A 14002-nucleotide genomic window follows, 5' to 3' on the forward strand; every position below is an offset into this window, starting at 1 on the left:
CAAAGGCTTCGAACATTTGCACGAAATGCTAGAGATTGACTTCTTCCAGTTCGATTCCTGATCGAGATAATATTTTTCGTAATAAGAATTAATTATTTACAGATTCTAATATGTCAGTCAACATTATTATAAGATACGAAAAAGCATAAAATTATTAAATTAGCTAATCAACTTAACTTATGATATTAAATAAATTATACTTGTATATAGCTTTATTTTATATATTTTGTTTTGTAAATTAGGAAATAATTTCAAATTTCAGTTTTTAATTTTTCAAAATAAATTTTACAAGTTGAGTGATCAAAAAGTGGCAAAAAGTGAGTATCCATTACATTAACATATTTTGTGTATAGTTGAAATTCATGAAAATCAATCTTTTGCTACTATGGTCAGAAGTAAGAGAACTGAACAATAAGAGAGAAAAATTCACCCGCAGCAGATCCATGTCGCACTTTTCAGGAACGACATGGGGAACCTTTATCAGGACAAAGTCTGGGGGTAGCTTGCGTAAATGCCGAGTAAAGGCTGTCAAAAAATCAGACAAGCGTCGGACAAGGACATACGCTCTAGTGATTCGAAATTGCAATAGCCCCCAGGAATCGATGCCCATTCACTCTGGGGAACCCTCAGACCGTGCGCAAACGTTTCGAATCACATCTCGACTATCATTTGCGGTCGTGACAGTAGTAAAAGCGTATCTGGACTGGCTGGTGCGGGTGTTGGCAGCGAGTACCCCTCACACATCTGATCCTCACACGCTCAGCGCGCGGCGTGTCAGGTCGCGTCGAGTGAAAGGATGAAACGCATCCGAGCGTGAGCGGACTTAAAATTCTCGGAGTCCCTCATACGAGATACCGGAAAATGTGAGTCGTCTCAACAGTATTTCTTAAAGACAAGATCAAAAATTTCTTCAAAATTCTTCTATTTCACTAAAATTCAGCTTTGTTTAAAATTTCGACAATATTATGATATTATTATTCATTGTTATTGTTATTCAAAGTTACGGGGAATAGGAATTGTAATAACTAATGCGAGTGGATATGAAATAACAGTTTGTATGTTAATATGGTGGTTGAAAAGATTTACATCTGAAAGCGAAAGATTTATAAAATATTATTCTTGTAGTACAGAATGCAACATTAGAGGAGGACTCACCGTTTGTGGTACATGTGAATTTAAAAAATTCCATTCTTTTTTTATTTATTGCTGTACATAAGAATAATAGACAGATCACATTACTGATAAGAAGAGTTATGTGCCATTTTCTATGTGATAAGGTCAATAATTTATTTATAAAAATGGAGGCAGAACTAATATTTTCAAAAATTAATAGCTTGAAATGAATTCGACATCTAATACGAAGTGTTAAAAGTGTCGAACGCAAAAATAGATAACTACAAAAATAGATAACTAACGGCAAACGTAAATATTTTCCAAAATATACAGCTGTCAAAGTATCAAGCTCATATCACATGTTTATAATCATTTTGAAACGTTACATTCAAATCGTGAATTTATCAATGCAATATTTCCGATTGGTTTAAATAGTTTGAGAGCTCTGTGTCATACGCTATTCAGTGTTATCGACTTACAAATCAATATAGGCAGTTCACAGGAAAGAATGAACGGTTTCAATTTACGATGAAACCCGTTGAAATTCCATGCAAGCACAACAATTGGTAACGAAAAGATATTAAAAAAAAGATTATCCTTTCGCATGATTGATTCCATTCTCGATTGATTAGCGATACATGATGATAATCTGTGACAATATTATCGATATACCTGTACATACAATTTTCAATCTCCATTAATATGTTATTCTTTTCATTTAAATAATTTTATTCAATTCAATTAAAATAAAAAAACTTTTAAACGGTAATAGAAAGTATTAAATTTTATAACTAGTGCCAATGAATATCGGATAATATCGATTGTTTATATTATATTAATAATCTCCTTAAAGTAAAGTGTTTCAGAAAATATTACACTGAATGATAAAGTAATTTCTATGAATAGCAATATTGATTATACAGTGACAATTATTCTATGGAAAAAAGTGCTCTGTGGGGCATACAGATCCAGAGAACATCGTCTAATTGAATACTTAATTAATAGACAATTTGCTCAATGGGGTAAATTGATTGAAAATTGAGAAATTAATTACCTCGAGAGAGAATTGCTTATCGGATAATTAATCACTGTAATACATGCATTTCGTTGACTCACGCTATCTAACGGAAAGATTTGTGAAATTTTTAATTTCTTTCAATATTTTCGATAATAAATAACAGATATAGGTTTCTTTATCATGTATGTTCAATATTCACTATTAAAATAAGAAAATATTTTTGTTCCCATAAAGAAATGAGTATCAAAATTGATATCCTTATGAGTGATATCCGATAATATCCAAGCATATATGCAACTGATGCTCAGTTAATAGAAACAGCAACGTGTGAATCTGCTGCTCTATATATGAAAGGTTAATTATGCAGTCGAACTACTTTCATACAAATACTGTTTATTACAACATATATATGTACACGTATTAATTATAATTCTGATATTATTGGATAAAACATCCTATCATATCGTTTCCGATAAATTATCTCACTATAGCAATTGCATCAATTGCATATTATACAAATCTCATAGATCAAATATCATTGGATTAGAAAAATATTTTATTATAGCTATTAACAATTATGATTATTCATTGTTAGTCATAATAATTATCAAATTGCGATAAGGATATTTGTGGACAGCTGTATTAAAAAATTATTATAAAACAAACATGATGTAACTAATTGTAATAATAGCTGATAAAAATTCGATAAAAGAATAGATGAAAGTTCTTATTGAAAGTTCTTATTGTTCGTTTATATTTTTTGCTTCAGCATAGTTCAGTTCAGTTAAAATGGATATATTTAAGATTTGTTAAAAAATTACCATTTTTCAACAAAATAATAAAAAAGATATCAAGTGTACGCGTTTATGTGTGTGAGCTCTTGAAGAAAAAAATGAAGGTAATTATACGGAATAGGAGATAATTTTTTTACATTTTTTTGTATGACACTTAGAATATTTCAGAATTTACATATCTCATTAAGGCCGCAGTACAGACTTTTATATAACACATAGTGCACAGTATATAAGCGAATCAACCAATCAAAAATCTTTCTTTCCTTTTATTTCACGGAAAAGAGAAACTTTAGTTTATTTTCTCATGCACTATGCATTATGCGTTATACGTTAAAAAACTATACTGCGGTCTTTACGATAACGATATATTTTCACGAAGCGATGCCACGAATGACAGCGATTTAGCTCTCTATCGATATATCGATATGGTGCAAGTGAAACTACAGGTAAGTAGTGCCGCAACACAGATGAGTGTCTGTCATTTAAAATGTGAAACAAACAATATTTCCGAGGGCGATGATGATGATGATGATGATGATGATGATGACGTATTTTAATATGAACTTTTGACATTTCGGATTTCACATCACGATATCTCCATTCGTACGAAATAAAAACATTTTTATTATATAATTTAAATCGAAGTTGTCGATTGAGACTACTCAGAAGTCGATTATTGAGAGATCCGATAATCTCGGATTTTCGCAATTCCTCGCGTAAAAACATGGGCGATCTCGCGTTAACTACACTTGGCGCGAAACACTACCATGTTTCTTGAAATTATATTTTGTTGAAATAATAGAAATAGATTTCATAATAGGATTTCAAATAAGTTATTACATTTTATAAATCAACAGTCATTCATTAGGAAAAAATAGTGTATTGTTTACTGTATTCCATATAATAACAATATTTTAAACGAGATATTAAATACATTTTTAAATGTGATAAATATAACGTGATTTTTTTTTTTTTAGAAATAATTGCCCGGTATATTAATTTCCTGATCCCAGTATTTGAGAGACTCTGGCAGAATGTTTAAGATTCTGTCGCTCTTACATGAGCTATTTCCTTCTCTCGCCCTCAGGACAGGCTTTCACATACCCATGATAGTAAACAATGCCCCAATGTCTAGCCGAGTTTATGAACGGTTCACGTCTCATGTATTATATTTGGCCATTTGCAGAAGCAAGAGCGGAGATAGTCGGCCCGGTGGAGAAATTTGTGAGGCCTGGTAGCACATTGCAACTTCATTGCCTGGTAAAGAAGTCCACGGAAATACCGTCATATCTTTTCTGGTATCACAACTTCCGTATGATTAATTACGACGTTGATCAAGGTGTCAACGTTAGCACTGATCTCGTTGGTCGGGAAAGCTGGTTGGAGGTACCAAAAGCGTCGGATCGTCATTCGGGCAACTATACTTGCGAGGCTAGTAATGCCCAGCCGGCGCGCGTCTTGGTGCATGTTTTCAAGGGTGACAATCCGGCTGCCATGCAACATAGCATGGCGTCATCGCCGTCAATGATGGCCTGCACCGCGTTACTCATCATGTTCGTCACGCTCAAGCTAGCTCTGCAGACAAACTGGAGTTTATGACGTGCATAAGTGCAAGACTCGCGAAAACCCGGAGTGTGTTAGCGAAATTGTGTTGTCGCATGATATCCATATTCATGCGGAGATGTGCTCTAGTTACAATCGCCGAAGTTAGAATGGCAACATGATTGTGATTCCAATTAAAGATTCATCGTTGTTATCGGAATGGTTACCAGAACATTTGAAGCTGCAAGATTGGCTGTGATTGATACTATTTATTCGACGATCAACTTTCCGCTCTACGCTGTCGGACAAAGTAGTACTGAAAGATCAGCTGTGATTATTTGTGTCGCGAGGCAAATATCTATTTAATCCATTATATATATGTACATCTAATCATAGAGTTCAAGAAGGAATATGCAACAATGTAATATGCTAATACAAAACAGAATAATTATAACCATCATTGTGAGATTAGTAGTGCTCTTTCATCGTATGATCGATGGTCCGTGTACCGAAAATTTTTAATCAGGAAACAGTGTATCCAACAGAGACCAATATAGTAAAAGTATAATGGTAGCACATCTTGTTTGTGTATGTATTTGAACGATTATTCGTCGGACGAAAGAAGTTGAATGCTAGCTTGAAATAAAGTGTCAGCATAACTTTCATACGAGTCACATATTATTATATCATCCATTCTTCTGTAGACCGATCGCTTACATTCCGTGTCACATGTGGGAATACGAGACATATATTAGGTTGCAATGTAAAAGCGGAGGATATTATGAATGCAAGATTAACTCACACTAAGATTGTATTCACAATCGTCTATAACTCGCATGCTTGCAATGGAAATAGATGGAAGACATATTTGTCAAACCAAGTAATATGAAGAATTCGACGTATCATTTTGATGAATCGGAACTTCTATGAGCCCGTGAATGTGATATGTGAATATGCGAGATTTATTTACTCGTTCGTATTTTGTGGAGCAACGTGATACGTATGTAATTTAGTGTTTAAATCGATAAAAAAATTATACATGTAACAGATACTCCATCATGCGTCCATTCTATTGTATTTGTACGCACAGCAAAGCAAGACCGATAGTCTGGATCAAAGCTGTCCGCGATGCATCAAATCGCGATGCATAAGCATTGATTGCCACACGACGATGCATCAAGGCTACATCTATCGTAATGACTATCGTAAGCTCCTTACGATATCATAATGCTCGTCGTAATAACTATCGTAAGCTCATCGTAAGAGTGGATTCAACTTCAACTCACACGATCACGAACTTGTCTGATGATATGATAGCCAATGAGAATGTACTTATTTGGCTCTAACATTCTGTTTAGCTTTTACGATTACGATTTTATGTAAACAGACAATGTTTTACGGTAGCTTTTTTCCTTACGATCACGATCGCTTACGATCGTAGCGTTATGATAGATGTACACTGGGCCTTTAAAATAAAGAAACGACGATGATGTATTCGATGGGGCATCGTTAATTGCCATGTTAATGATACCATTACAGCTTCGTTCCAAGATGTTGTAAATATGTTGCAGAAGAAATATGTGATCTGTTTTCTGTTTCTGCACTGCGTAAGTAAAGTCTTTCTTTTCGTTTTCGACAAATATCAAATAAGTACCTATCTCACTTTATGTTTCAAATATTGAATCGTCCGGAAAGTTCATGCCGATTTTAAAAGAAAATTGAAACGCAGAAGATTTAAATTTTTAATTTCATTTATTAAATTTAAATCTTTTGCGGCACGAACTTTCCGGACCCAATATAAAAGTGTACATTAGTTCAGTCACAGAAAACAGACCATCGTTTCGCAAATTAACGAAAGTAACGTCTTCTTATGGCCGGCCTAAAATACTTTATTGGTGAATTAAGGATGATTAATAAAAGTCTGATACAATATTATCTTCCTTCCGAAAACTCTGGGCAACACTTTGATAAGTAAATAGACACGAGTGAAAGTAACGTTGAGACTAAACAAACTAAACTTGCTACGTACTCTCTAGAAAAATATTCCTAGAAGGATTCTCTAGACGGAGCATGCGCGCGCGCATGCGACATTTATTATACTCCAGGATGCGAAATTATTATGCCATACATTTTTTCTATTATTAAAAGCTTACAGAAACCCTACTAAAGAATATTAAACCGTTCGCATCAATAGGCAAAATGCGTTTTGCGTTTATAAAGAAGTCAGCTTATTAAATAAAAAAATACCATATTACATCAAAATATTTTTTTAATACAATTTGCTTGTTATCTATAAATTTAAATATTTATTATAAAAAGAGTTATTATTTAAAATAGACTGAAAGTATACATAGATTTATATACGCAAGAATTATCATAAATTCGACGAATTCGTCTTTTATTATAAGCATCTTTTAAAGCAAATCGAAAATAAGGATATTTATCGCTATATAATATCGATAATATCGAACATTAATATTTTTTTGCAGCTCGATGTAAAAATATCAAATAAAAAATTATGAATAAAATATCGATTAGATATTTTTTAACTATTCATATTCTCTTATACACTCTTTTTATGAACATTCTTAATTTTCAAAACTTTCTTCTTTGAAGGCCTATCCAGTCAAAAACTTACATAGCCGTACAATACATATAAAACCGACTAATTAAATGTCTCATATAAAAGTCGCAATATTGTTGATTAATCAGAACAATCAAAGTAAATATATATCTTGATTGATATTTCATGCAATCTCAAGTCTCCAGTTCCATTTACTTCTATTTCTCGAATGCACAAATTATACACATTAAGCCTTTCTAAGGATTAGACGTGACTAATAAATTGTTTTGTATGTAATCGAGACTGCAAACAAACGGAACCTTCATTCCCTCCAAAAAATATTAAGGATAATTTTTTGTTTGTAAGCTTTATTATTACAAAATTGGATATTATAATTTTATTTAGTTTTTGAAAAATTTATTCGTTATTCGATATATTCGATAATGCCTACTCATTCAAGATGAATATAAATAGCTTTTAAACATCTGAATATATTCGTAGTCGATATTTTTGTTTGATCTTGACAAGTCTAAAATGATGCGATCGGTTTAAGTTATAGTTATCGGTTTAACCTTATGCATGTAATTAACGGTAATAAGGAGCGCAATGTTATTCTGCTTATTTTATCTTCGACTACTTAATTAAGCGCGCTCAGTATACATTTTAAGCCCTAAACAAAATACGAGACAGCGATAAAAACAGCGATAGGAATAGATATAGAATTCCAATTCGTCAGAAATTTTATCGCTATTGCCTATTCTGTATTTCGATCTGCATTGACATATGCATTCCGGTACGTTAGATTCATCTCTTTCTATCGCTATGCATATTATTATTGCCTGTGTTATTTCCCTAGCGCTGTTGCCTCGCATTGTGTTTAGGGTTTAGGGCTTTACTGTCTCGTTCAATACTCGAAAAAATATAAGACTTTCTTTTGTTTGAATACACAGGTAACTTCTCGATCAAACGGAATCCATACGTACTACCGAGCGACCTATTTAAGGGGATGATGAAGTAACGGCCGAACTTGACTGATATCGATAATACAGACTTTTTTAATTCTAAATTTAAAATGTGAATAATAATGACATCTTCTCTTTGTGAGATCTTTAATTTATTTCTTATATATTATCATTCTGTCTCACTCAAACGCATACATCTTATCTAACATATTACAATGTCATTTGCAAGATCCGGTATCTATTATTAGACACAATTGTTGCATTATTATATTTAGCATTCTGAGTTTTCACTAAGTACACACACACACACAATTTGCAAATTAATATAAATTTTTTTTTTAATCTTCAATCTTAGTTTCGTAAACTCAATATTATTTGTTCACATAATTCGACGAGTGGTGTTATGTTAATTTTATCCATACGAATGATATAGAACTTTTCTATTAAGTAAGTAAACGTTTACATCAGTGATAGCTCTATGAGTTACCTTTTTTTTCGATTTTAATATAAAGGCCACTTCCTAATTTTGTCTATTTCAATTCTGTAAAAGAATTTTTGATTTTATTCAGTCTATTCGAAGATTTCTATGCGATTGTAATGTATCAATAATTTCGTCACTCCAACATCCCTTTAATAATAATATTACTAATGCTATGTGGAAGAGTACGGTACGTGTGATTTCCAGAAATCAATAACTATTTAATTAGTCTACGGATGCCATGATTGACAACGTTTTCAAACCGCTACGCTATTACTTCGCATAATTTTCTAAGGCAATCTATGCGAACCAGAAACCGCTAATTTTGTATACGTGCACCTTCAATCGAAAGTGGAAGCAATGATAACCTTTCACCTTACACGTGAGACACTGACACTGACAAATTATGGAGTTTAGAACTTGATAATCTTGATTATCATCCTCATCACATTGCCATCATTGATGCAAGTGATGAGAAATTATAAAGACGAAAGGTCACGCGAACAAACCAGAAGAGCCGACAAAGTTGCAAAGTATATATTGCGTGTTTTCGAAAGTTCGTTCTAAAGTTGACGTTAAACTGCAGGCTACTGGAATCACCGGATTTAATGCACAACATCCACCCGGAAGTTAGCACAACGCGAACGAACTTACACCGACTAACGTTGAAGAAAAAGAATTAATTAACTGACTTTACTAACTTTCTTGGCTTTGGGGGATACGTTTATTGTCAAGAATGTAACGGATAGTAATAAGTTTCGGACTCCGTATGTTTCATTTAGATATTATTATCAGTATAACTTTTATACATTTCAAGCAGAAATCGTTTTCCAAGCACCATTTTTTTTATTGCAAATTGCAATTTAAATATCTTTAAGCTATAAAATAATATCAAAGAAAAATGAGAAAAGACAGATCTAATATAGATCTCGTAAAGCTGCAGAAATTTATAAAATTAACAAGTGTACATGCAAATCATAATGATATAAAAAATGATTTTCCGATATTAAAAAATTTATTACACAAGTTTCTATTTTAATCACTAGGAGTATAATCATTAATCGATCTATCCGAAATATTCATAGTGCGTATACATTAAGCGTATGATCTTCAATAACGATGCAATTCCCTCTTGGTCGGACTCGACTTCAGCAAATTCAAGCCACAGTCGAATGTAAGCGACTCTCGCAGAGAATAATCTTGTATATTCGGTCTACGTAACCGACGCACATAATTAATCGCGATAATCCTGGTGTGATGCAGCACAGCCTAACGATATTATCCTCCGTCGCTGCTGACCTTGTTTATAACGTCGAAATTAGTTATACCCAACATTCGCGAGAGATCGTATTTCCGGCTACAAGTTGCAAGGAACATTTCCCAGCAGATTTCAGAGCATCGTCATGCATGCAGCGCGCTGTTCGTATTTAACCTTGGGGCAACGCGTTGGAAATAGAAACAGGTGATATAAAGATTTGATATTAATAAATACGTCCATAAAAAAAAGAGGGAAAAATACGACTTCCTAGTGAGACTTGTCCAGTTGCATATCAGTTCTACGCACGGTGCTCTAGTTTCTGTGATTTCCATGAAACGCGCTTCCATTGTTTTTCCTTTCTCTGGCCTGGCGTTTGTTCTTTCCGCTTTTTTTGCAATTTCAGCGGTGAAATATTGTGAAAAATATGTCGCGTTAGATTTATTCGCTGTCGAAGCAGCGAGTTGATACGATCATGCTCTGTTGTCCGTTTTTGATGATTGCTACTTTTTTCTGCGTTTTGTCGAGGAACACAAAATTCGCACTAGATCGCTTTGATCTACTAGACTTGTCTCGTGAAATAAAAGTGACGATCATGCTGCTGTTCGCTTGTGACGATTGATTCTTTTTTGACGTTTTGCTGAGAAACGAAATCCGCGGTATATCATTTCCATCTATCGGCTCTATCGTGTTACTAGATAAAAATAGACCGACGTTTTTAATTTCATGAAATATAACTATTTTATAACTTATTATAAAATATAATTATTTTATATATGACTTAATGCCCTTTTTTGAATGATTGATTCAATTAGACGAATAATTATTAAATATAATATATAAAAATAGCTACGAAAGAGAAATTTATGTCAAAGAAATTTTTCTACCTTCGAGCTAAAAATGAAAACAGGCAGCGCGGCGTGTCCGACAGTGCTGCGGGTTTAAATACTTGTTTCATTTACCTCTGTCCTCCATTAATTCATTATTCAGCAATAGGCGTCCCTAGTGGCTATGTATCATGTGCATTTTCGATGGAAATAATCTCTCGCACTGTGAATGGCACTCAACAAACGTATCACTCATTGTTGAATGAAGAGATCTCGCTGATGTACAAAAATCCGTTCAATAGGCTTTTCCCTAATACTAAAGAACATGTTTTACAATGACTGACTTTGAAAAGGAATCGATCGTTTGATGTACAATTTCAAATAACTTTAAGCAGTAATCTCTATGTAATTACGTCGTCTGAAACATTGTTTAATCACTAAGCGTATAATAAATGGTTTAAACAAGCATTTATAGTTCTTTGACGTATAAATTAATCTCCTATTGTATTTAAAAATTATTTTTGCAAGTATAATTACAAATGGATTAGTTTCAGTTTCCAGCATATTATTGCTACCGATTTTATTATTCCTTTTATTCAGATATATTATTAATGCATAATATATACAGGGTGTCCCAAAAATAGGTGACTAAACTTCGGTATCGTATTCTATTGTCCCTAAGGATGAAAAAAGTCATATAAACGTAGGTTTGGTAACTTTTCCTTTTTAAAATATAAACGCTTTTTTACGAGAAAATATTTAAAAGGTTTGTAATTTACTTAAAGAAATTGCTGAAAATGATTACAACTTATGTTTCACGGTACAGATATTAAGTTTCTCTAAAATTTCCGTTAGCGCATCCATATATGAAATGAATATATCTGCTCAATATTTGGATCATGGATAAATTATAATCCTATCTTAATTATGCAAAACGTTTAGATAAAAACTAATTTATTATGATAAGCTACCTTCGATGACAGTATCACTTACTCTAGCACAACATTTACTTCGTGTGATATTTATTCATGTTAACTTTTTGAGAAATAAACTTTGAGAGATAAGCAAAGTGTTTATATCTCAAAAAGGAAGAGTTTCCGGACCTATATTATTTAGTTTATGACATTTTTCTATCCTTATGAACAGTAGAATCCTTATGAACGATACTAAAGTTTGGTATTTCTGGAATGCCCTGTATATTACATACGCCCTGTATTACACGCGCGCATACACACTCACATGTTGATGATTCTTTTGGAAATCGACATAACATCTCACCTTATAATTTCTGATATTGTTTATACTTCGTGAAAGTTTAGTGTTTTAGGAAAATATAACGATCCATTTTTTTTTTTCTTTAAAGTGAACCGTTTAATATTAATTTTAATTCCTTGATATTTTGAAAACATCAATTTTATCGGATTTTTTATATATAGTAAATACATAGTAAATACAAAAAAGAAATATGAAAGTATTTAGCTTCTTATGTAAAAAATTATCTACTCAATAAAAGTCTCGATTGATTTAAATTTTATAAAAGCAGTGAAAATAATGAATTTCGAAAAAATGTGTTTTTCATTATGAATCTTGACATTTGCATTAAAATAAATATTTTTTTTAGAAAGCTGACATTTTTTTGTACATAAGAAACAGCTTTTAGATTAAGAACTAATTTAGTACAATAATCTTATAGGATAGAGTATTTTATGACATTTTTTTGTGCCATTAATAAATGTCTTATTCTGGAATATAAACGGATTATTCTAGAATAAATGTATTATTCTAGAATATTAATGATTTCAAATGTAACTTTTTTGGAAAAATAATGGCCATTAAGATTAGACAGAATGTAAAAAAAGAGAAGATAAATGAAGAAGGGGCACAAGCCCATAATTTTATACATAATACATCCGCGAAAAAACATACATAAACATATATATAAACATAACTTATAAACATAAATACTTATTATCAGTTCTTACTAATAAATATGGCATATAAAATTTTCCTAGTTATATATTATACTACATATATTATATGAGTTTAAGAAATGACTTTTCATATTTATTTTATGTTATTTCTCTGTAAAATGTTTTTACAAATGATTTCCAGAGATGAGTACGTAAATTCAAATAATATTTAGAAAAAAAATTGTTTATAAAGTGATCTAAAAATACCATAAAAATGTCAAGCAAAATTATGATAAGATATCAGGATAGTATTACATAAAACCCATTAATCTCCCTAATAGCAAAATGTTAGCAATTTGGAAACAAATTTCATCAGATACAGAGAAACTCAATCAAGATTTTGACTACAAAACCATAATCATTTGTGTCCACATTTGGCTATGGATTTGTTGACGAAGCCTGTTGATAGGCTATGCCAGCAAATTGATGACAGAAATCGAACAGAGTCTAGGTTCTGAATCAGAACTTCTGCTCTCAATCTGTCATTAAGTTATGCAGGACTTTTGGTTTCTGTTATCAATCTGTTATTATAGACATGCATAGCATGTCTAGCAAATTTTGTCATATTTCTGACAGCTATCAATATGCTGACAATGTCAGATAATACAAACTCTATGTACAATTTGGTGCCTTTCAATTATTAAAAAGTGCCAGGCTCTGTTCAAAATCTATTTCCAGGCTTTGTTATCAAGGCTATAAAAATCGTCACAAAAGTATAAGAATACGAGTTTGATATAAAATATTCTATATATGGATTTTGAGTGAATTTTTAAATATGGCAAAATCATAAAAATAAACAATAATCGACACTCTGAACAATACAGTCTGAATTATTTAGTCTCTCTTAACATGTCTGTGTAACACATTAATATTTTGTAAATCAACAATTTGAGAATTAATAATAGTTTGCCAAAGTTTTATGACATGATGCGCTTTCTGTTTGAGGTAACCTAATTTTCTTTCATATTGAATTATGAATTCCAAATATATATTGCAAATTAGAATCTACTTTAGTTGTAGTGTTAGAAAACCTGAAAATGATTCATTCTGGATGGATTGTTCAATGAATATCGATTAGGATTACATGTAATATTGCTGAAGAGGATTCCAAAGAAAGTTCAATCCAAAATAAAGATATTATGTAATGGAATAATATGAAGTAATTTTTTACAATTTAATAATTGCATACCTGCTTCTGTGCTGCTCATTAGTCTTGAATTTATTGTTTATTTTTATGTTAAAAATTGAGAGTCCAATTCTAAATATTCGACAATTATATAGTTATATAATTATATTAATTCTATTCTAAATAATATATAGTTATTATACAATTTATCACCTCAAATCAATAAAATTAGATTTATTCGATGCGTTTTTGCATAAAACGAAAGAATTTAACAGAAATAAGCATCACTCTGCGCCATAAAACAAGAGTTAAGTGTTAAAATTGATGACTGTTGAGGTTAGGAAATCTATCACA

At 31.8% G+C, this 14002-nt stretch overlaps 1 protein-coding gene across 1 annotated transcript in view; it reads left to right on the forward strand.

Annotated features, from left to right (window-relative positions):
* Positions 1–4524, forward strand: part of LOC108694359 — a 38920-nt gene extending 34396 nt beyond the window's left edge. The window contains exon 4 of the mRNA XM_018203786.1: positions 4112–4524. Coding sequence (XP_018059275.1) covers positions 4112–4524 — 413 coding nt within the window. The remainder of the gene's footprint in view (positions 1–4111) is intronic.
* Positions 4525–14002: the final 9478 nt, after the last annotated feature.

The sequence above is a fragment of the Atta colombica genome, unplaced genomic scaffold, assembly GCF_001594045.1.
Source record: "Atta colombica isolate Treedump-2 unplaced genomic scaffold, Acol1.0 scaffold12, whole genome shotgun sequence".
Taxonomy (NCBI): domain Eukaryota; kingdom Metazoa; phylum Arthropoda; class Insecta; order Hymenoptera; family Formicidae; genus Atta; species Atta colombica.